General features: G+C 36.8%; 1 protein-coding gene across 1 annotated transcript in view; it reads right to left on the reverse strand.

The window, feature by feature from the left end:
• Positions 1 to 25,691, reverse strand: part of dipk2aa (divergent protein kinase domain 2Aa) — a 419,818-nt gene extending 394,127 nt beyond the window's left edge. The window contains exons 1-2 of the mRNA XM_056471942.1: positions 25,435 to 25,691; positions 13,751 to 14,640 (exon numbers count right to left, since the gene is read on the reverse strand). Of these exons, the coding sequence (XP_056327917.1) occupies positions 13,751 to 14,404 (654 nt within the window). The 5' untranslated portion in view covers positions 14,405 to 14,640; positions 25,435 to 25,691. The remainder of the gene's footprint in view (positions 1 to 13,750; positions 14,641 to 25,434) is intronic.
• Between the last annotated feature and the right edge of the window lie 316 nt (positions 25,692 to 26,007).

Here is a 26,007-nt window from a genome sequence, read left to right on the forward strand (position 1 = left end):
TGAGGCGGATGGGCTACAGCAGCAGAAGATCACACCGGGTGCCTCTCCTGTCTGTGGGGCTGTAGGGGTGAAATTACGGAAGTTTTCAGAGAGAAATAACAAAGTGGGAGGGTGGTGTGTAGGGGTGTCAAAATTTATCGTTTCTTCGGTGCACTGTGATGCAGACGCTGACAATTTGGTATCGGTTCAGTAATAATCATAACCTTTATTTGGTACTGACTTCATTTATCACACATGCGATATGTTGCGGGAGCTTACTATGGCGAGGCAAGCGCGAGTATTTACAATGCGCCAACTACTTACAAAAGCAGAAACTATGCACAATTTCACTGCGTGTGTGTTTGCTGGACCGTCTTTCACCGACACTTACAGCAGAAGCCTCTATTTTACTGTGATTGAGAGAATGAAAGTAAACATCATTTCTTTCTCTCTCACTGTGGCCCATTTGACCTGCTGGCGTGATCGAGTTTTCTCCACTCTGACTATCATGGATCAGCTGTGATCGCCGCTGCCGTTTATCAGTGTTACTCATCGGTGAACATAGCCAGCGTTAGAGCCAATCGCAGCCCTTTCTGTTGAGGGCGTGACCAATCATAGAGGTGTGCTAAAGAACTCGCTAGACAGGAAAGCGAGCGGGATATTTATATTTCTTTATTTGCTATAAATGCTCATGTTGTTCTGTGCATGTACTTGAGTTTTTAAAGGTACAGTGCATATATCTGACTGCTTGTATTAAAGGACAAAATTGCATTAAAAATAGTATATAAATATATTTATACATTATAATACAAGAATTGCTGTGCTGTGAAGTAAAATATAATACTGTATGAAAAGCATCGTCAATGCACCGAGAAAATGAATTGAAGCGAATCGATGGCATGATAATCATAACCGAACCGTGAGACCAGTGTAGGTTTACACCTCTAGTGGCGGAAGGTGGGTCTGAAATATGAGAGACTCTCGGGAAAAATGGGAGTGTTGGAAGCATTGATTGGCAGATATGGTAATTTTACTCTACCACCCCTTCACTTGCTCGCCGCTGATGTGCAGGTAAAGCGAGCTTACGCCTGTAAATAGCGCCCCCTCTTTTCAAAAAATGCATTACAATTCATTCAACATTTCAACCGGTTTGAATTGTCACATATTTAAATCCATTTTCAACCGGCTTTTGGTGAATCGTTGCATCCCTAATCGATACCAAAAAAAAAAAATTGTTCTGCTTTACTTCCCATCTCAATATGTTGGGTTCACACCAAATGTGGAGCACTTCCATTCTAGTTTACTCGCTGTTTTTTTTATTTATTTATTTATTTTTTTTACGCCCCACAAATTTTCCATTTGGATTGAAATTCATGGCACAATTCACATTTACTTATTCAGCATTCATAGTACACTCCATTTGAAAGAACAAAAAAAAACAACAACTCTACACTGTGTTGAAAAATCTTTCAGAAGGTTTGCTAGTGGCACACCAAGACACTTCTGCTACATTTTTATTAAATTCCTCATTTATTGCAAACTATGGCGACATGTACTGTATAGGCATGGGACGATAACTGTTTTCAAGGCACAGTTGAAGTCAGAATTATTAGCCTCCTTTGAATTTTTTTTCTTTTTTCAATATTTCCCAAAAGATGTTTAACAGAGCAAGGACATTTTCACAGTATGTCTGAAAATATTTTTTCTTCTATAGAAAGTCTTATTTGTTTTATTTCAGCTAGAATAAAAGCAGATTTTAATTTTTTATGAACCATTTTAAGGTCAAAATTATTAGCCCATTTAAGCAAATTTTTTTCAACGGTCTACAGAACAAACCATCGTTATAAAATAACTTGCCTAATTACCCTAACCTGCCTAGTTAACCCAATTAACTTAGTTAAGGCTTTAAACGTCACTTTAAGCTGTACAGAAGTGTCTTGATAAAATGTCTAGTAAAATATTATTTTCTGTCATAATGGCAAAGATAAAATAAATCAGCTATTAGAAATTAGTTATTAAAACTATTATCTTTAGAAATGTGTTGAAAAAAAAAAATCTTCTTTGCTAAACAGTAATTGGGGGGAAAAATAAACAGGGGGGCTAATAATTCTGACTTCAACTGTATACTGCGGTTTGGAAAAGTCAAGGTTTTAAATGGCCAAAATTTTCTGTAATACCGTTCGTGAGGTAAGTGTAAGATTTTTTATTTACTTTTTTTTTTGTTGTTTTTTTTTAGTTTTATCTGCTGATACAACAATATCCAAAGATGCAATTTTAAATTGTAAAGAAATTTGTGTTTTTGAATTATTTAGCCTGACATGTTTACTGCTCCAAAATATTATAAATCTTTCAAAAAATAAAATGCATTGTTTTCAAAAGGGAAAAAAAGTTTTTGTTTTTTACCCAGACATTTAAAAAGAATATATTTAAGAGCAGTGAGCCCAATAACGTGAAACCGTGACATTTTTATCCAAGGTTATCATATCAGAATCTTATACCAGCCCATGCCTAGTACTGTACATAGCAATAAGTACTGAACATTGCAATATGCACACTAGCAATATTTTAATCATTTAAACATATTGCACAGCCTTAGGACAAAGCATTGCAACATGACATAGTATATACAAAAAAAAGTTTAGCCATCAAATGTATACCATGTGCATACTAGAGTGATGAAACTCTGTTCAAGTTCAGAAAGTGACAGAGAAACAAAATCATCTACAATTTATCAGCATCTGCTTAGAGCTGGAGAGACGACGCTCAAATGTATGCAGTTTTAAATATAAAATCAATATTCATCAGGATAAACTAAAAGCAAACTCACACCAGTGCAAACCATGATGCAATGAATCTATCAGCTGGACTGCAAGACAAAAACTCGACAGCTACAGAGAAAGAACGACAGGATACGGAAGGATTTGAGCTGTCAGCAGAAACAATATATAGATCTATCAAGACCTCTTTAGAGACTCACAGTAAGACTGGAAATGTTGTGCCTTTTCTTAGAGGGCTCAGCATGAATGTGCAAGATTTATTCATGTTTAATATCTTTAGAATTTACTTTTTCTGCTTCTGTATATTTATATGTACATATGTTAGCTGAATGTTTGCATCAAACAACATTGTTTTCATTGCCATGATTTTTTTCAAAATCCCTTAAAGGCAAGTCATTACACTCTGCGGCCATCTTTGAAATGCCTCTCAGGCTTGGGCATTCCGTTTGATGGGGAATCATTAAATTCTCCAAAATTGTTTACCAAGCTTATGATTACATTACATATTTGTAATCAACAGCAGTCTCAAATGTTTTTATTTCTAAACATTCTAATCAAACAAAATAAGCATTTTGTCAGGTTGCCCAAGCTAATGAACATGCACACACGAGATCACGACACCAACCTTATTTATGGCCGTTCTATACATTATCATCCTCTGGATAATGCTTTGTCAGATCGCGCTGCTCTTTTGAAGTAATCCATATCTTGGTCTTGATGGCGAATCTCCTTCAGAAGTGACAGCAACTCTTTGTTTAAAAGTTGGTGGGCATTTGAGTAGTTGCTGTCATGAGATGGACGTTTAACAGGACGGACTGTACCTTGCGTTCTTTTCATACAGATTACAAAACCAAAAAAAACTTTTGTTTTCAAGTGCACTTGGTTCATTTAAAAGTACAGACTTCAAGCTTCATGTTGACATATTTCTTAAGTCTGTGTAGCAAGTATTCGCTGTGGTTCCAGTTCAATTGTTGACCACCAAGCTGTTGTAAAAACACATGTCTGGTCTGAGCTTTTTCCCCCAAAGAGAAGTCAGTCTACAGCGATCGCTGATTGGCTCCTGTACTAGTAGGCGGGTCTTCATTTGAAATATAGACCGTTACACTTTTCCCCATTTAAAACTATAGGAGTGACAAGTCTTGTGTATTCTATATTCTTTGTTTTTTAAATAAATAGCAAAGACAAAAATATTCATTACTGCGCAAAAAACTTCTCATTTGAGTATTAGCCCCGTTTACACTATTGCGTTTTCGTTTTAAAACGGCGTTTTGGAACGAAAACGATCCGCGTCCACACTAGTGTTTCTGAACAACTCTATCTACACCAAACCACTGTAATGCACGTCACGTGACCACACACACACACTCTGGCCCGCGCTGCAGCATATCTAGCCAGATGAGAGCAGTGCTCGTCGGACTGTATATCAAAGATCTACCGCTGGATCCAATCTCACTATATTTGTTAACGTGATATTGAGTTAATCTCGTTGTCTACATCTAACGACATATTCCCCGACTTTGGTCTTTTGAATCTGTTACTTGTTCTCAGGTAACGTGTTTTGGCTGAGCGCAAATAAAAGTTAATTATTAATGTAACCAAGTACATTTCCTATATTATATAAACTTGCTGTACGTTATACTTTTATAATGGCCATTATTGATTATTAAAACTGATATTCAGAAAAAGAGACAGGGTATGTTTTGTATTTTCAATGAAAATGAAAGGAGGCAGTTATGTTATAGGCTCCATTTTGTTATAAATATGCATACAGTGAAGATGACGCTCATATATGCAGCATGACGCCTCAACATTTCTCCTACAACCGTAGCAAAACTTATGCGTTTTAAAACAGTCGACTGTCTGCTTAATATCTGTTGATACTGCTCCTTCAACAGACATTTAAAAAAAGAAACTTTACAAGTACATGTCAACTTACACTAACCCTAACCTAACAATCTACTTATAATCTATTGAGAATATTTAAAATGTGACTGAAATTCAACAAAATGCATTAGAGGGACCATCAAAATAAAGTGATACTAAAAATTACGCAAGTAAAATTAAGCAATGTATTTCTAAGTTACAGATGGACAATATGTCTGTGAAAAGCAAGTTAAATAGAAAGCTCACCAAAAAACAAACATTAAACATTCAGCAAGGTCACTTTAGCACCTAAATCATCTCCAGTCATAAAATTGAATAAATTAACATTTCTTTTAGATATTCAGTTTAAAACATAAATCCATAATTAACACTCTTAGCACTTCACATTTTACATTCAGCATCACACTTTAAAATCCTTCGCCAACCTAAATTAAAATTCCTGCGGAATACACTTTAAGGACTACACCAAACACTACCCAAAAAATAAATCTTTTCAAAGTTCACCTGTTTACACGCACTAAATAATAGGCATGTCCTTGATAACAACCTTGCAGTGCACAGTCTTGTTTGTGAAAAGCCTTACACACAAACAGCAGTTGACTCCTGTCAGCTCTGGGACTGTTTAGAAAGCTGCTCGGGGCATGGCAACCTCATAATAACCTCATTGTCAGGTGAAGGGAGAGGAGGCGAGCGCTGCACACACACACACACACACTGGGCTGTGTACAAGATTAATGCCGTGATGGACGTGACCCTCAGGGCTCTGCCTGTGCTATTCTCAGCCTGAGTGAGCAGATGGGCCATGTTCTCAATGAAGGAAGGAGGCACGAGTAATGCAAGCACAAAGTCAAGCGCAGCAGCTTTTTTTTTTTCATTTCCAGAGGACACACATTTCACAACAATCTGACACAATAACGGGGCTAAGGGGAACAAATTGTGTTCCTGACCTTTACGGCTAAAAATAGTAGTAAAAATGCCAGTGGACAAACCTTGTGGGTCATTAGAATTGTTGTTACACGCTGATTTTGTAATCCTCTCACTGTCTTGCTTGTCTCAGGCTCTATAGGATACTTTTTCCCTTAAGCGCAGCACTCCCATCAACCCTTAAAACAACAAATTAGTCTCTTTCTTTGTAACTCCAACCTAAAAATACAGAGACCACAAAAAATCTGAGCTTGAGTGACTCCAGATCCATTCTGCAGGGTTAAAGGAAAGCAGCCAAATGGGTTTTTTAAACCAATAGAAATCCTTATTTAGCATAAACAAGCAGTAAATTGAGAAAGAAGCCAACAAAGCTGGTTCAAATGTACAGTTAGTGTAGAAACCTTCCATTTACATGACTTTCTAACATCTACAGATGGACTATATGCCAGTAAAATGAAAGTTACTGACACAATAACAGGGCAAAAGAGAACAAACCGCATTCCTGAGTTTTACGGCTAAAAATAGTAGTAAAAATTCCAGTAGACAACCATCTGAATTGTTGTTAAAGGCTAATTTTGTAATTCTCTCACTGTCTTGCTGGTCTCAGGCTCTATAGGACTGTTTTGTCCCTTAAGCACAGCACTCCCATCAACCCCTAAAACAACAAGTCTTTTTTTTTTTTTTACTACAACCTAAAAATACAGAGACCACAAAAAAACTGAGCTTGAGTGACTCCAGATCCATTCTGCCAGGGCAAAGGAAAGCAGGCAAATGGGTGTTTTAACCTATGGAAATCCTTATATTTGCTAAAGACCAGCAGTTAGAGCTGCACAATATATCGTTTCAGCATCAATACTGCAATGCACGAGTTTACCAGAAATTACTGTTAAAAACATAGTGGAGTCATTTAAAATGTAAACTTTAGAAGGATTATTATTCGCATGCATTTAAGGCATGTGACTGCAAGCATTTTAAGCTGATTTAAGCCATTTGGAAACAATCGCTGCATCCGAAATCGCATAATTCCATACTAAATTGTATGCTAAAAACAGCATGCAAGCAGAGTAGTATGTTCGAATTCATAGAATTCAAAAAACAGTATGCGAGAAGTACCTGGATGACCGATTACTTCCGGTGAGATTCTGAAGTGCGCATTCGATGCATGCTATGCTATCACCATGAGACAATTCATCAATGAACTGAAGCAATGCAACTAACATGGGTAGGTCACGTGACCATGACAAAATGACGAATGTAGTATGTCAAAGTTTCATTCATACTACTCGCATTCATGCTGGAGAGAACGCACTTTTTTATGGTCAAGTAGTAAAATCAAATTCAAATGCAGTACCTACAAGGGTTATCATGAAATTGGAATTCGATACTAATCGCTACTGGAATTTTAAAAACGTCCATTTCCCACTAACATTTAAGTGCTTTGAAGCACGTTCTGATTTGCCAGTGTGTTCACGCGCTCAACAAAAATGACTGTGATTGGCCTTGAAGGTAATCGGTTCACCGAACTCACCGCTGTTTACTAAGTGTAACTACAAATACAGGGACACTGGTGTGTTTTAAAGTCACGTTGGTCATCTGGTTTGTTTATAAGCTAACATGATCCGCTGATGAATCGCGGCTTTAAAACGCTTCAGTGTCTCTGTATCTGTGGTGTTACGCAGTTAACAGCGTTGAGTTCGGTGAACCGATGAAATTCACGGCCAATCACAGCCAAGAACGATTTTCTCACGATTCTGTAGATGTAAAATAAAGGTTAACGAGTAGGCTATTATTATTGTTAATTCTCAAACATATGGTAAAACTAAAATAATAATACTAGGCCTATGTGTAGGTCTACTGTTGGTTAAACATTTACATTTTGTATAGACTTGGAATGGTGGACTTGAACAGACTTTAAATATGTCCTGTTTGTTAATTCACAGTGATGACATCAGAATACAACTATTTATAATTCTATGTTTGAGACATATGCTTGCTATCTGTCATTGACAACATTATTAGACCATTTATTCGCTGGTAAAATCAGACATTTGTCATTATCAGATTCCCTCTTGCATTACATTCAACATTATATAGGCTAGAGTAGTTCTACTGACCCAGTGAACATTTATTCTCATGCACAACACTGTGTTCGCTATGAAAGAAAAAAAAACATCAAATGCTTGTCGTAATCATTACTCTAAAACGCGATATGATCATTTAAATGATGTGCGCGCAGGTTACACTTTCACTTCGAAGTGTGGCTCATGGCTGCCTTCACTGTGAGAAAAACACACATGCTAATCATATGTCCCCCGCAATTCGCAAATGATCGCTCTGTGCAACAAACTGAACGTTATTTACAACTTGACAAACTTGTTATTCACAGCCTATGCAGATTCTGTTTACTAAAGTACAGTAGGCATCATTGCGGGCCACGCGCCCATCCTCTCGGTAGTAAACAAACAGCTCGCGGTCAGCTCACGTGTTATTTTGCGGCCACGAATAGGCCTAAATCATTACATTAAGACAGAAATAAATTTTTTGGGAGAATTATACCTTATAAATACAGTATGTGACACTTTTTACACCATTTGGAGGTGTCTATGTTGCTGTGAAGACTTTTGCGTTCGCCTTTAAGCATCTCTCCTGACCTTGAAAATATAGGTGGCTGAATCGTAGAAAAGCAGAATTAAGATCGTGTGTAGGGCCGAATCGAGATCGCGATCTTTTTCCGATTAATCGTGCCACCTGACAGTGTAAATGGGCCCTTATACACTGTATGACTATCATATTGCATCACCTTTTTCTCCATGTTTGGGCAGCCTTCATGTTATGGTGCTTGAAAGCCATAGTAAGCTCATTCTTACACATTGACTGACAGAAAGGCAGCTGCCTCAGGTTTCCGACACAGTAAAAAAACAAACAAAAAAAAGCTGGAAAGCAGATTTTTCCTGCCTTATGAAACCGCAAAAGCTTGCTACAACTTCTGGCAAACTAGAGGAAAAAAACAAACTAGCTTTTCTTAGCTTCAGGAAGTGTGATGAATCATTTAGTGCATTCTGAAAGGACAAGCATCTGTTAGCTTTAACATCATGTTTTCAGCAGAAGAAGAAAGAGGAAACGCTGGTGAAGATCACACTTAATCGCATCTATGGATTAGGAGCCAATTCATTAGCAGCATCCACAGTAAACTAATGACATTTCATTAGGTTGACCGAAACGCTGCCGAGGTTGCAAGGCCAAAAAAAAAAATAAAAAAAAGGGAGGGGGGTGGCTAAACTGTATGTTGCTAATCAAATCGAGCGGTTTGCTCTCCGGAGAGCGAGATCAGATTGCCTTTATCACGGAAAAATGCTTGAGGTGTGGCAGATGGAGTGAATGATGGGAGGTGAGAACGGATATTGGCTGCTCGCACAGAGATGTCCTTTTGTTTGCCCAGGCCTTCGACAAGCTGGGTCAATCGCAAAAGAAATTGGAATAGATTAGCTGGGTCTAAAAATCAATGCTGAACTGAGGGGTGCAAAAAAAAAAAAGAGCCGTCAAGGACTCTCATTGGTGTGAAAGAAAACACAACAAAAAAAATACAGGGGAAATGGAGCGTGTGACATGCATCTTCTAGATATTACTTAAAGATGTGTAACCGTATTAAATTTTGCCAGCAATATTAAACCGTCTGTGTGAATATATCTAAACGTCACTTACGAAGTAGCTTCGGTACCCTTCTGTTTTTTGCTGATCAGATATATGCTGAATAATTCAATATACTGTGATAATAAACATACAATTCTGATATTGTGGGGCACTTTTTAATGGTCCCGTGAAATTAAAACAAAGTTTACTTTTGAGATGCAAGTATCAGTATCATAGTTTTCAGTGGTGTTGTCACAATAACCGGAATTTCTAACTTCGATACGATACTAAGAACAATATTGATATTTGAAACAGCGAGAAAACTGCCAGCAAAGCCATTTATGTGTGCTGGATTATATATATATTTTACATACATCTATAACATTCAGAGTGCTTTTAAAGGTCCTCTGACATTAAAACAAAGTTTTAGATGCAAGTATAAGTATGATAGGTTTAAGTAGTGTTGCACGATAACTGAAATTTCTAACTTCGGTACGATAACAAGAACAATATCGATATTCAGTACCATTTTCGATACTGCAAGGAAACTGACAGGGTAGCCATTTAATTAATAATATTTTATCATGTTTTTACTAAATATTAGCCCCCCTGTTTATTTTTTCCCTTATTTTCTGTTTAACGGAGAGAATATTTTTTTCAACACATAATAGTTTTAATAACTCATCTCTAATAACGGATTTATTTTATCTTTGACATGATGACAGTACATAATATTAACAAGATAATTTTTCAAAACACTTGTAGTAAGCCTAAAGTGACATTTAGAGGCTTAAGTATGTTAATAAGGTTAACTAGGCAGGTTAAGGTAATTAGGCAAGTTATTGTACAACGCTGGGTTGTTCTGTAGACTATCAAAAAAAATTACCTTAAAGGGACTAATAATTTTTACCTTAAAATGGTTCATAAAAAATTAAAAACTGCTTTTATTCTAGCCGAAATAAAACCAATCAGACTTTCTCCAGAAGAAAAAAATTTATCCTACATACCGTGAACATTTCCTTGCTCTGTTAAAGATCATTTGGATAATATATAAAAAAAAAAGAAAAAAAAAAAGGTGGGGGGGCTAATAATGCTGACTTCAACTGTATTTGTTTTATGTGCACACAAGAAGTATTTAAGCCTCATGACAGGGGCGTAGATTTAGGGAGGACGGAGGGGACGTGTCCCCACCAATATCCACCAACTACTGAAATGTCCCCACCAATAATTGAATTCACTTAAAAACATTGCGCTGTCAATATAAACGTAGACATGCCGAAAGGGTTAAATCACGTTCTCTCCTCGAGTCACACCGCCCCCCCAAACACATATGAACACTGTGATAGGCTGTGCCTTTCCCTGCTGTTATGTGAGAGGCTGCTTTCAGATACAAGCAGCGGCAAAACAACTGCGCATCGCGAGGGGAATTTTCCCGTAAGATGTGTGTGAGGTGTGTGACACGCTTGAGGATGGCGGTAGCAAAAAAGGTTGACATAAAGAGCTTTTTTCAACGAAAAGTGTAAGTCACATAAACTCAAATTCGCTACTGAATGAGTCCATCATGATAATGCTGCTATTGCTAGTGTTTTTCACCACTTTTACGGTCAGTCTAACGTTATAGCAGACTGATATAGTCTGTGAACAATATTCCCTGAAAACTGACTGTAGAATGAACTCCTACATGTAAAAGTATATGACCCTGCCAGTTCTCCTAATCTCTGATTTACATCTCCAATTTCGGTTGAAACAATTTGTCAGAAAAACTACAGTGCTCCATCTTTTAATAATACTATGAGACATGTTTAATTTGTCCGAAAAATAAATGAAAGTCTTCATTAAACTCTCTCTTTCTGATGACACTCAGATCTACCTAGCCTTACTGCCTAATGACTACAGCCCCATTGACACCCTCTGCCAATGCATTGATGAAATTAACAATTGGATGTGCCAAAACTTTCTTCAGTTAAACAAAGAGAAAACTGAAGTGATTGCGTTTGGGAACAGAGATGAGGTTCTCAAGGTGAATGCGCACCTTGGCTCTAAGGGTCAAACAACAAAAAATAAGGTCAAAAATCTTGGTGTGACTCTGGAGTCAGATCTGAGTTTTAATAGTCATATCAAAGCAGTTAGTAAATCAGCATATTATCATCTCAAAAACATTGCAAGAATTAGATGCTTTGTTTCCAGTGAAGACTTAGAGAAACTTGTTCATGCTTTTATCAGCAGCAGAGTGGATTTCTGGAATGGCCTCCTCACTGGCCTTCCCAAAAAGACAGTCAGACAGTTGCAGCTCATCCAGAACGCTGCGGCCAGAATTCTGACCAGAACCAGGAAATCAGAGCACATCACACCTGTCCTCAGGTCTTTACACTGGCTCCCAGTTACATTCAGAATAGATTTTAAAGTATTATTACTGGTCTATAAATCACTAAATGGCCTAGGACCTCAATACATTACAGATATGCTCACTGAATACAAACCTAACAGATCACTCAGATCTTTGGGATCAAATAGATTAGAAATCCCAAGAGTTCAGTCAAAGCAGGGTGCATCGGCTTTCAGCTACTACGCCCCTCGCTGCTGGAATCAGCTTCCAGAAATGATCAGATGTGCTCCAACATTAGGCACGTTCAAATCAAGACTGAAAACACATCTGTTTAGCTGTGCCTTTACTGAATCAGCACTGTGCTACGTCCGACAGATCGAACTACTATGTTTTTCTCTTCTTTTTAATTCTTTTATAACACATTTTATCAGCTTTTATTTTATTTTATTTCTATGTTTACCATTTCTATTAATTGTTTTTATTTCTCTTATACTTGTTTCTTTTATTCCTGTTTATGTAAAGCACTTTGAATTGCCACTGTGTATGAAATGTGCTATATAAATAAACTTGCCTTGCCTTGCCTTTATCAGTTAATAAACATTATTTTAACATTACACTTTCAGGCCTGATTATTTATTCATTCTATTTAATTGAGGTATAAATATTACATTTTAGTGACATATTAAGAACTCATTTTTGCTGCATTATCTTGTTGGATAGTTATTATAACTACACTTTTTGATGTACCAAAAATATTGCCTACCATTATGTCAAATTGCTTTATTTACACATGTGCATTTAAACTGTACGTTTTATTACAGTTTTATAAATAATAAAAATACTTTAAATTAGAAATTAAAACTTTAAATTCTTAGAATAAAGAAATTAAGAGTTCAGATGCCAAAACCTCTAAATGCCTTGTAAAATGAGCATTTTCCTCAACCTCGTATATTTATGTTCAGTTATTTCACTTTAAAGGCAATGGAAAGGACGTATTAGTCCACACACAGGAGTTGGAGAAAAATGCTAATTTTAGAAGAATATATCAAATGGTACTTAGAAGTTTTTGCATCTAAACTCTATATTTTAATAGCAGTTAAATAATTAATAGCAATATATAAAATATATAATATAAAAAAAACAGGGGTAGTGGGGGGATTGTATTCACTCTTCTCCACCAATATCAAGTGCAAACCTACGCCCATGCCTCATGATACACCACTGAAGAAAAGATGTTGATGTTTTTAGTATATTTTTGGACTTTCAAAAAAATAAAAAGGAGTTGGAGAATGAGGGAACTCCTGGATTTTATCCTAAACATCTTAATTTGTGTTCTGAAGATGAATGAAGGTCTTTGGGGTGTGGCACAACATGAAGGCGAGTATAACTATTGACAAAATGTTCATCTATCTATCTAAACTATTTATTTAAAAGACTAATTATCTATTATATATATAAAAATTCGGGTTGAAAGGGGAAAACAGGACCCTTTATTCAAAAGCTAATCTGCATCACTGAAATATGACCACAAAAAAAGTGAATAATAGAAAGAGATCATATTTTATTTTGATGGTTCGTTTGTTGAGTTTAAGTTACATTGCATCTACATGCCAACTAATTCTCATTAGATTATAAGTAAATTGATAGGTTGGGGTTAGGGTTAGTGTAAATTGACATGCACTTGCAAAGTTCCTTATAGTCAGTTAAATGTTTGTTGAAGGAGCAGTATCAACAGATATTAAGCAGACATTCTACTAATACTCAAATAGACCATCAAAATAAAGTGTTAACTGGAAAGAATTTGAACTATAATGAACTGTTATTTTTATTGACAAACTTGATACTCTGATATAATTTAATATGAAGATTACATACCCAAACATATAACAAACATGCTTGGGTCAAGCATTTGGTACATCTCGTCAGCATCTTTAATCTAAACTGAATATGCTTATGGAATAACACATGCCTATGGTTTATGTAAGCGGGAATCCTTCAGGACAAGCACGCGGTTGCCAAAAGCAGAGAAATCTCTTAGTGACCACAGACAGACTCAAAGTATCTATTATTTACACAGCCTTGTGCAGAACTGTAAAATATGCAAAGATGCGCCGTTAATCCCTTTAACTTTCAAGCGGGCATCAGACACAGTGCTTTCGCATCAAAAGAAAGATTCGGCAACTTGAGAATGCATTTCAAGGAGATGTTTTATCGGTTAGTGTGTGAATACCTGCAGCACCAGTGGCTCGGGGTTGAACGCTAGCGTCATCAGCAGCTGCATTCGCTCCGTGTCCTTTAGGTTCTTCAGCAGGAAGCTTCCAGAGTCCTTAGTTTCGGCGTACCTCCTGACCACCCGATCCAGAAGCCTCTGAGAGGGGCAGTGCACTAGATCCGACCAGCCCTCCACCACCTCCGGGGTCAGAAGTCTTACATCCCCGTTAAGTCGGGCAAACTCAGTTTTGTACATACTCTGTATGAGATCACAGCGAGGCCTTCCAGTGGCCCGTTTGCAGATCTTCTGATCGATCTCTGCCAGCTCTTGGTTGGAACCCAAGCGTTTGAGCACGACCCTGCGCGTTCCTTCCCTGGGTTCTCCGTATTGAGCGAAAAAAACATTCTTCACGTTGAAGAAGTCTAGAAAGCGCAGGCGACCCCACATCTCGAAGGTCACCTGCCCGTTCATGAACTTGCGGCACCAGCTAGTCCCAAAGCAGGCCGGACACTTATTGAGGCCTATAAATCGACGGTCTGTGAGCTCGTTCCTCTGGAATGAGGCGAACAGGTTGTGGGTGTTCATCAGCAGGATGACAAAAAGTGCTACAATGAAGAGGAACTTGCCGCATCGGTAGACGCGGCCAAATTTGAGCGACAGTATCCGCAGCATGCTGATTGGCAGCGGTGCATTTAGAGTGAGTGCGGTTAATCTCTGTCAATGCAGCTCTTCCATCATTGCGATGTATACTATCATTATCATCCCCATCACGCTCATGTTAAAAGTGGTCCATGCTGGCAGCAGAGTTGCCTGTTTAGACCGTGGGTTTCAAGAGCCCTTCTCACCATGTTTAAAAGGATGTTAAGTTACGTTCAAGCATTAGATTGCCACATCCTGATTCGATGTACCTGAAAGAGATTAAAAAAATACGATTAAGACCTAATCAACTTAATTAATACCAACAAAGTCATCCAAGAGGTCCAAGCAACAGAATAAAAAGGTCTTATTCAGCGAACGAGATGATTGATGAGAATCATTGGTGAAGTTTACATGCATATCAGTAATCAAATTATTTAACTTAATTTAAATAAAGCAATAATATGGTTAAGGTGTTTATATGAGTTGCTTTTAGAATGCTTCTTTCATGTTCCTGTTTGACATGTTATAAAACACAGTATTACATGTATTTTCAGGTGCTTCACTTTTTAATTTTTCGACTTTTCGAGTTCGGCAGTTTCACTATTCAGCATTCACGCGCTGGTCACAAACTCTGAGGTATTGGATGTGAGTATGAAGTAATGACTGGTGGGAGAGTGTTGTTTTAATGGAATTTGATTTGAATGGATTTTACTGTGTGTGTGGGTGACTGTGGTTCTTAACTGACTCGGTAGGTGCAGAGAATAGTGTCAAACAGCTGTGTGCGTGTATGGACTATCCTGTCACAAAGTGCGGCAAAAGTCCTACACAACGGTAAAAATTTAAGGAGTTTACATGTCTGTACTGCACTTAATAATGCAACTGAAACAGGAATACTCCACATGTCTTAATTCAATTTCTTTTTGGTTTAGTTATGACTTTAGTCGGATTAACGTCATCAAGAATCTCATGGTAGACTCTTAATCAGAGTATTGTCTTAATCGTATTCAAATCAAAGCATTAGCGTCCATGTTAACAAATTTTATGTATATTTTAAACTTCATCATATCACTGAGTGGTTTGGTAAGGTACAATACAGTACATTTATTTCTATTTCTACAGTCAAAGGTACCAAAATAGTGAATCAAACTATACTAGTTTTTTGGCACCCTTTCCTAAGTGTACCAAAAGCATGGAGCTAGACTCACAGCTGAACGCAACTGTATTACAGAGAATCGTCAACAGTGCATACAAGACAAGGGGGAAAAAAACACCTTTTTTATTTGCACACACTTGTGGCTTGGGTTGGACGATAATGCTATTCAGTACCAATCGGTCGGCCCACACTAATTCTCACTAAATTTAATTGGAAAAGTGGATCTAATTGGATTTGCATTGTAAATTTTAAATAGACGTTAAAAAGCTATTATATTTAATTTCCTATGTTAAGTTTTTAGTTATGATACTCCTAAAATCATTCCGCATAAATCTGCAGATTTTTTTTTAACAAAATTCTCAGCAGAATTACCAAAAAATGTCTGCAGATTCGGTCTGGCCCGACCAATTGGTACTGGAATTTTAAAAATGTTTATTTCTCGATAACATTTGAGTGCTGTTAAGCCGCATATTTAAACACTATGAAATGTTAGTGGGAAATTGACATTTCTAAAAATTCAGTACCGATTGGTACTAGGGATGCAACAATTATAGACTGGTTGTACGATTATAGTCTGAGAAATAATCACAGTTTTACGATTATTACTCGTCTGGAGCGCAGCTCGCTTGTGTTTCGGGCATTTGGATTTCTCTGTTAATTAAGTATTTTCATAAATAGTATATTATAGTTTGTAGTATTTTTCTAATTGGGAATTCATATTGTGTGTAGATAATGCCTTCACTTATAAGAACTGTCAAGACAGAAAAATTTGTTGATCATTTATTTTAATTAAACGATATGGGGATACAGCTTACTAGTGCAGCCTGTCTCTTTCCTGCTCTCAGTAATGCAAACGTGAATAAATATGTAAAACTTCATGCATATTAACTGTCATTTTAACGTGATCAAGCGATTTTTCGTCATTTTTTTCTTCATCTGAACACATTTAATTCTGTCATAACTGCAGTATTTACACTCCTCCTTAAAATGTATAGCATATGTGACTGTATGGGCTACTTTTCGCTGTACTTTGTGACATAAAAAAAATATATATTGAATGTTCTGTGCCCATGATAGAACTTTGATAGCAGGCATTTGCAGGCATTTGATAGACTTGCTCCTCTGTTACGGTAAGCGGGCTGTGTGCACGCGAGCGATACACTTATTTAAATGTGTCTTATGATAATACTATGTAGGCACATTTATAAATACAGTTTTAACACTTTTACAACAACCGTAAAGCAAAACAGATGTATTTCCCACGTATAAATGATCCAAAAGGCACGTAGGTCTATGTGTAGGTCTAAAAGTGTGAGCGCGTTGCGTGCGCTTCCCTCCTTTGGAAATAATGAACTTGCACAAGATAGTTAATAGCCTCAGTCATAGTTAATCCAATGTGCGTGGTTATTAGTCTCAGTGCACAAACTAGCGCACAGCTGGCATAACTTTGTTTAGTTGCCGCAGTTTTGATCCGTGCAGAAACACGGTGTTGAGAAGCCTTTACGATTAATTAACCGTGACAAAAGAAAGCGCGGTTAATAGTGAAACCGGTTAATCGTTGCATCCATAATTGGTACCGAATAGCAGTATCGTCCAACCCTACTTGTAGCGCTTATACATTTGAAATAATAAACTTGAGTTAGCAAAAAACTTAATACGGGCTCATAAAGGGTTCAAAATGCTTTCTTCTTTGAGCAAAAAGCATCAATTGTAACTTTCTAGCATACACCACACCTACCAAGTAATGGTCAATTCACACTGCACAGATCAAACAGCAACAAAAAAGTTGAACGTTGGATTTAAAATGTTATGGAAAAATTACTGTCAAATTCACACTTCCCCTTCAACTGCTGCACACAATGCAAAAAAAATCCATTAATCCTTCTCAGGGCTAAAAAGTCATTTTAAGTGTTGCCTATGGTCAGATTATGTCAGAGTTTGCGGCCATTTGTTTGACAATCATGTCACACTGCTCAGAAGTTCCAAGATTCAACAAATGCAGATTGAGCATGTTCAGTCGGGTGAAAACAAACTTGACCAATGGCAACAGACGCCAACTAGGGTAACTAGGGTTGGCGTTCCTACTGTATGTGTGGTGAGAACTGGCCTTAATGATCCATTTGGACAAACACAAGCCTGATTAGGGTGACTCATACCAAACTCTACTGTACTGAACCATACAACTCAGTGTAAAAAATGGCAATATTTAAATGGAAACAAATAATAAAAGGAACCAACAAAGAGGGAACCAATTAAAGCTTAATAAACAAGGAAGTTTATTTAGTTGCATCTTCCTTTTTTAGCCATAAATACTGTCAATTGTTTAAGCTAACTTTACTGTACTTGGCTTTTTTATTCTGATCAGGGCTCAACAGTAAGGACTGCCCGATGGCCTGGGGCCAGCGTGCGAGGCGTTCAGGACAATAGACAGGATTGTTACTGGCCCGATTTGTGCTGCCTTGTCACAAAAGTTAAATTTGCCTGCAACTATTTGTCAATTGCGTATAAATACAGTGCTAGAATTGAGAAACTGTTTGTGCTTTAAGCCTTTAATTGCTACATTCTCTGTGATGTCATAAACACCATATTGCTTTTCGGTTCCTCTTATCTGATTGGATGTTGTGAGCATGTCGTTTTTTGTAATCTGGCAAAAATCAGTACAGCGAAGTGACAGCAACATCAAATTTTGAGGCTAAAAGAATGTCTTTGAACTCGTGAGTACAACGCGACAATTTGCTCATTATACATTAACGTTTTAAAAATGTTTAAATTCTAGATTCAAACACATTTTGACACAATATTTAAAACATGTGGCTAAGAAATGGCTATTGACTTTTCCTCTTTTTTTGGTGGGACCAGAGAAAATATTGGCAGGGCAAGTAAAAATCTGAACAGTCTGCCCAATTTGGGCAGTAGAATAAATCCTTAGCGTTGAACCCTGCTGATTCTAAAATTGGTCAACTGAATGCACAAAAATCAAAAATGTAATCACGGCTGGCCCTGTACATTTCGGGGTCCTAAGCAGAATCATTTTGGGGCCCTACCTTGCTCTAAATAGAGGAGTTTTGCCATAGCAAACCAACCCACAATTTTTTTATTGCTTATTAAAAACAATCAACGAAACAGAAAAGTATTTCTTCTACTCAATAACTGTCTGAATGACTTGGACATTTTAAAACAACAGTTTTTTGGTAACTAGCAGCTTCAAAAATGAAGAATTAAACCATTTTTAATAAATGGACCAGTGATTCCTACTTTGCGCCTTCTGGAGTGTTTAAAACATGATCTATTAATTTAGCAAACAGATTGAAGATTCTATAAAAGATACTAGGTTGAGTTTTTTTTTTTTTTTTTAATACATTCCAAAAGCAAAAACCCTGCAATGAAAGGACAGTGAACAATAACAAGCCAAAAGATTGATCAATAAATAATAAAATCAATAAGCAAATAATTTAAAGTAAATATAAAAAATATTAATATAAAAAACACAAGAAAAAGGGAAGCAACAAATACTGGGTTGATGTTAATCCCCAATAACCCAAACACAAACTTTTATGGGTCCAGGGACCAGCTTATATTAAACGATAATTAAATTAAATTAAATACGATTAATTAAATTAGAACATAGCTTTTATAAACATGTCTCAGGAAAAACATTACCAGTGTGCAAAATATTTAAATGAAAGACACTCCAGTATTGCATTTCAGTAAAGTGCATTGTAGACTAAGTTAAAAAACGGGTTTGTAAAACCAGGGAAAAAAAAATACATCATATAAGTATGACGTTTATTAATCTGTAATTGCCTATTTTGGATTAAATGTGCTAGACTGTCTTTAACATCATCAATAGCACTTAAAAGCGATGCTAAAAATGGTTTTGTACTTGTCTCTTCTTTTCGTCATTGTTCCCCTCAGTTTTTGTACGCTTATAGAGTAACATTAAGTCGGTGCCTATGGCGTAGTGGAAAGTGCACCGATACATGCACTCTGGTGTTCGTGGCGACCCAGGTTCGATTCCCGCCTCGGGGTCCTATGCCGATCCTTCCCCTCTCTCTGCTTCCCATACTTTCCTGTCAATTCTCTCTACTTTCAAAATGAAGGTGAAAGCCCCTAAAAATAAATTATATTAAAAAAAAAAAAGAGTAACGTTAAATTCGTTTTATTTTGAAAACTGGTCCAATTTCCAAAACAAATCAGGTATATAAATGGGGCAGGCAATGCAGCAAAGGCTATGGCTGTGTCTGTGTACGGATTCGCGCTCTTATAGTGACTGGTTGGTCTAGCAGGTTACCTTGGAAGAACAAACTCGAACCGCGAGAACACAGAACGCATATGAGATGCTGAGAGCTTCCTGTTGATCATGTGACCTTCACAGGAAAACAATTTCAACTTTATTAAATTGATTTATTTTTTTTCAGTGAAAATGTATAAATATTTCAGCACTACAGCACTGTCAATGAAGATAATTTGTAAAATGCTAATAAAAACTACTTCAGCAAAGAAACGACTCGCACCACTAGCGGGTTGTGGGGCACCCCTAGTGGCCCTCATTAGTTATACTAACTCTTACTTATAAGGAGGGTTGGCTCTGAGTGTAATCATTTTAAACAATTTCAGTAGCATAAGTGCACATGTCATGCAATAATGTTAAATAAATTTCTAAGAAAAGAGATCAATGCAACATAATATGAATATAAATACTATGTTACAAGTGTTTTGATAGAAGAAAATGTCTACATCTCTCAGTTATACTTCAGAAACAAGAAAATTAAACTCTGCTCACAAATGTGAAGCTCAACGTAAAACTACCTTATTTAATGATGAGTAGTCATCATCTATTGCAAGTGTCAATTCTGATTTCGAGTTAATTCAGTGATTAAAACAAAGGGTTTCATAAATGTTTCTTGAATATACTAGAAGAAACAATAATAATTGTACAGTCAGTTTGCAGGTGCAGCACATAATCCAGGCAGGAATGGGCTAGTTAAATGTGTCAAAGAAGATATGACTCAGTGATTACATCACTACCTTTGGATTCAAAAGACTGTTTCAAATGAGGCAACAGCAGGAACACTTTGAATACAGCACTGGAATTAATATCTGATAGAACAGGGTAGAGCTTTTAAGCTCGTAAGACACGTTAACGTAGTGCCATTCGCATGTAGCCAAACACAATGGAATAAAGTCTGTTTTGTTTAGTTGTTAATAAAAAAAATACCACCCACTATGGAGGAAGAAACCAACATTTCACTACTGTGGTTGTTATATGTAATATTCACCTTATTCTCCGCGGACGAGTGGGCGCAGCCATTTGAATCATTTTGGCTCGAAACTTCCGGTCTCATTCACTTCCATTCATTTTTAAACGTTAAAAACAGCTCGTTTAGCTGCTTGGTGTTGCAAACTGATATTTTCTTATTATATTATTCTACTTTGTCTGTATTCTAATGCAAACACTTGTTTGTAGAGTAAGTAGTTTGACCTTTTTTTGCCATTTATTATTCCTAGTCATTTCTCCCATAGGCAACTGAATCGGAAGTTCTAAAACAATCGCAAAAACGCGCACACTTCCGCATTGAAGAATAAGGTCAATACAGCTAGTTAGTACATATCAATCAACTGATAAAACAATAGTAGATGGGTGAGGGGAAACACAAAGTTAACAGTGATGATATGGAATAGTATCATGACATAACTGTACATACTGTATCAACACAATACCGATGAGCGGATTTTCTTTTTTATTACTTAAAGGGAAAATAACTGTATAACATCATACATAGAGTAATAATTTCAAATCCTAATAAACAATAAAAACAGTGAGACACAATCCAACAGTCAAATATCTATATCACGATATCAAGCTGCAGTTACGTGTTGGCGTCATCAGTTATGTCGAATACGAAAAGATGCCAACATGTTTGAAATGCATAATTTTTTTTAGGATTTTAATAATTGCACCTGTTGCTTCAGGACAAATTCACATAGAAAATGTATTGCAGAAAGCTAGACCACGAACATCAAAAGTTTGAGGATACCTTAAAAAGAGGCCGCAGTGCCGCAACTTGCTTTGAAAAGTGGTGGGGAAAGAGGATGGTCACTATAAAGTAATAATAAACCGATCAGGAGGGAAGCATTCAACACTGCAGTAAAATAATCAGTGATGGAACAGAGAGTGTGGTTTTTGCTCTGGTGAACCAATGCTAGGCATAGGCCAGTATCAGATTGTGATGTATGATCACCTTGTATAAAAAAATAATAACTTTTTTTTTTTAATTACGGTATTGTGATTACTGCTCTAAAATATATTCTTTTTAAATGTCTGGGTGAAAAGCAAAAACTTTTTTTCCCTTTTGAAAGCAATATACTTTATTTTCAGAAACATTTAAAATATTTTGGAGCAGTAAACATGTCAGGCTGAAAAATTCAAATAAATCATTGAATTCTGCTGTCTTCATTAGTTTCAAAAACTGATTTTTTTTAAATAATTTAAAACAGCATATTTGGAAATCTTTTTTTGCTGGAGATACTGTTGTCCTAAAAAGCAAAAGAAAAAGAAGATTAAAAAAAATCTTACACATACCTTATGAATGGTATTAGAGAAAATTCTGACGGTTTTGAAACCTTGACTTTTCCAAACTGCGGTATACCTCGAAAACGGTTATCGTACTATGCCTATGGGCGATATGGCAAAAATGCAATCTCGATATTTTATTTTCCATATTGAACGATAACGATATATATTTCAATATAAGTTAATACTTCCAAATTTAAAGAGTACACCAACAATGACCGAAGCCACAAAAATGAGAGGGTTCATTAAATGGCATAACATATTTTTGGCCGAAAATTCAGTACATCTGTAATATCAATACACTTTTTCGATTGCCATTGTTGGATATATTTGCTGTGTGATAGGCATTTAGATCAATATAGAGTAAAAAAGTGCAGTGCTTATAATTGTTCTTGACATAAATTATCGCGATTTGAAAAAATCTCATTTATCGGCCCAGCCCTAGCGCACAGTTCACCGGAAGTGCATGACTCAGGTTACTGCAAAATTAAAAGTCCTGCATACTTCTGCATATACCCTATTAATTAAAATTCAGGCATAGGCCTTATAAACACATGCAAATGCTAAATTCTAATACAGACTCAACATTGCATATCCTGCGATGTGACTTTCGAATGATATCGATGCTGAAGCAATATATTGTGCAGCCCTAAAACTTGGTATAACTTAAAAAGCGTACACTCAAAAATGACTTTTGCTGCTTGTTCAAACTACTTATTTAAAATGAGTTGAAACAACACAATGCTTAAGTTTTTTTGGGGGACAACTTAATTGTTTTATGCTCAATCTACTTAAATTTGCAAAAAGATTATTAAGTTAACTTAATCGATTTGTGTTGGAACAGCAGTTTTTAGTGTAGTTAAAACCTGGTTAACTTTTTTAAATAATTTAAAGCAACATAAAATTATTTGTGTTCTCGACTTTTTGCCATTAAATATTTTACAGTGTAGAGGAAGTCAATATCTGAATGTTTTCATGATTATTTAATCAAATAACAGCATGAAAATTGAAGAAAGACGAAGTATGCATGCTTATGGATTTTTCAAGGGGGTTCTATTGCGGCTCATGTGAGTAAAGCTGTACTCATTTTCTGCCTCTCCCTTAGCACTTTACGAGCGGAGAGGGGGGGGGGGGTGTCCAATAAAAACCACACCTCATCATGGAGAGAGAGCTCAGATAACTATACAGCCTTCACGCCGGACATGTTTTCCATACAGAAAAAGACACCAAGCTATCGCACCTTACAACTTCTCAGACTTTCTTCAAACTGAGCGCAAAACTTCTTCAGAGCGGATGAGGAAGGGTAAACAAACCTGGAAAATGTCTGGCAGATGGTGACGGCTTTCAAGATGATTCATCAACACTAGATTCAAAGAACAAACCTGGGCTCCAAAAACCGCAAAACGAATCCAGAGTCTAGTTAAAATGTTCAACATTTACCCTCACAAATGAATTGGAACAATGAGAACATTTGAGAATGCCAATGAGCCCTTTCACACGATGTAAAACTTCCTCATCTCTCTCTACAAATTCTGACAAATTTCCAATTGCAGAACTCGCATGAAGAGCCAGGAAGACAAACTATTTACTAAAACGTCTCCAAAGGATCTCAGTAGGTTCACACATGCTCAAACTGCTTAAAAAAAAATCAACACTGAATAATTAAAAATCTAAAAGTGCCCCAGCATAACCTCAAATTGAAAATAAAATCCCTAAGTGTGACTGGCCTCAAACGAACAGCCTTCTTACTTCTCTATAAACGCTTAAACTATTTGTGCTGAGTTGTTCACGGTGTTGCATGCGGTTTTAAGTTGCACCACTCTGTGGTATTGAAAGTGAAAAACCACAGCCGTCACAGTTATTGACTGCAAGCGTCAATAATGTTTGATCACACAACGTGGCTGAGCTCTTGTGCTGCGAGTACAACAGTCCAAACCAAACAGATTAAAAAAAAAAAAAGATAGAAATTATCTTTGCTCTGCATGTAAGAAAGCCACACAGAACAGGAACCAAGCGGAAATGTCAGGGGGGCAGAAGTCAGCTCTGCACTTCACACTTTTATATGATTGATGGCTGTGCTGGGTGAAAGCAAATGGGTGACCTACATGAACTACCCTTAAAGGGATAGGTCACCCAGAAATTACATTTACAAAGGCTCATGTCGTTCCAATCTCGCTTGCCATACAATTTCTGTCAAGACATTTTGACAAATAGTAATACTTCTCACCTTCATGAAGTGAAAATAGATGGGGTTAAGGGACTATATGTCAAAAAGGGAAAAACAACACATGAAAATCATCATGATGGCAGCGCATTCGAGTCATCCGCTGTATTCCTAGTCATAATAGATAGATAGATAGATAGATAGATAGATAGATAGATAGATAGATAGATAGATAGATAGATAGAATACTTCTTTCTGTATTCCTTAGAGGGAAAAGTACAGATTTGAAATGAACACACACACACCCATTTCCGTTTTGTTTTAACAAATAAAATACTTCAAACGTAATTTTAGGTTTTCATTCATCTTATTTTCAGTTCACAAACAACTCTGAGAAACGTTTTGGTTTTAGTTTTCTACGTCAAAAAGTTCCATTTTCCCCACACGAGTATCTTTCGTTAGTTGTGTGCTGTAAATGTTTATACTTTGTAAACATTTCCATGATACTCAATGTAAAAGCCTGCAGAACGTAAACAAAAACAACTTAAACTTGCTTAAGTTTATTTCTTACCACATACAACAATAATTATATCCACAAAAACGTAATGCTGTAATGGCTTGTGTTTTAAACTCAAAGTTATCACCGGATGACCGCTCAAACTCTTACAGATGATTAACTCGCCACGTCAATAAGGGACGCGCACGCTTCAATTGTGTGAACTCTATAGTTAAAGACACACTGTGGACAAGATGACTAGCAGAACAGCAGATTTAAAATACGAAGACAGTTTAGAAATGTCTAAACGATTAACCAGCACACACAGTAACTTCGACTGACTTTGTTAGCGCAGTTACGATATTAATGTTAGGTTGAATGATAAACGTGTGTGATACATTATCACGAAGCGACGTGTGTTTATTGTTTATAAGCACCGCTGTATATCAACAGGAACAATACGTCATAGCTAAATGCTAATAATAACCCTAATAATACTAATTAACATGGCTGAGCAGATACAAATTGCAAAATGGAAAAGTTTCGCTGACAAGCGAACAAACCCCAACCAAAGTTACTCAATTCAGAAGTTTATAGAAGTTCATTCAAATTAGAAAATACATGAAATGTGAATTGGAGCACATGAAATGAATGCATGCAATATTCCACAACCTACCAAATAAAAACGAGTGAACCAAGTGGGTTATTCCGCTCGCTCGAGGAAGCTTTGGTTGTCTATTTATGAACTCCTGTCTTTTATTACGAGTCGCGCGCCTCGGTGCTTCCCCCCGCGTTGTCCGTGCACACTCCTATTCCTTTTTCTTACTTCCTTAAAAAATTCGCAAGTGTTTTCTTCTCAATTTCGAGACAAGTTCAGTCTGCGAGCGTTGAAGCAGCTGCACAAAAGACCCGACTTCGCGGATCGGGTTTCGTATTTACGACCCTTCTGGTCAGTTTACGTTACTGGTTACTAGGTGATCTGTGTTGTAACTCCACCCCCGATCCCTAGAGCGTCTCTGCTCGTGTCCTCGTGAAGTACGTGCATCCTAAAGGTGCAGTAGCCAACAGGACAAAAGCTGAAGAAGGCATAAATTGAGATTGTTTCATCGAGTAGAGCTGCTGCTTCTGACCACTCTTTGTAGGTGAATGAAAAAAATCAGTGAGTATCCATTGAGCTGAACTCACATATTCTCACAGTTTAGGTTGAAGTTACACGAAATTGCACTCCTGTCAGCCTGTCGCTTTCCCC

This window comes from Danio aesculapii, chromosome 2 (genome assembly GCF_903798145.1).
Source record: "Danio aesculapii chromosome 2, fDanAes4.1, whole genome shotgun sequence".
NCBI lineage: Eukaryota > Metazoa > Chordata > Actinopteri > Cypriniformes > Danionidae > Danio > Danio aesculapii.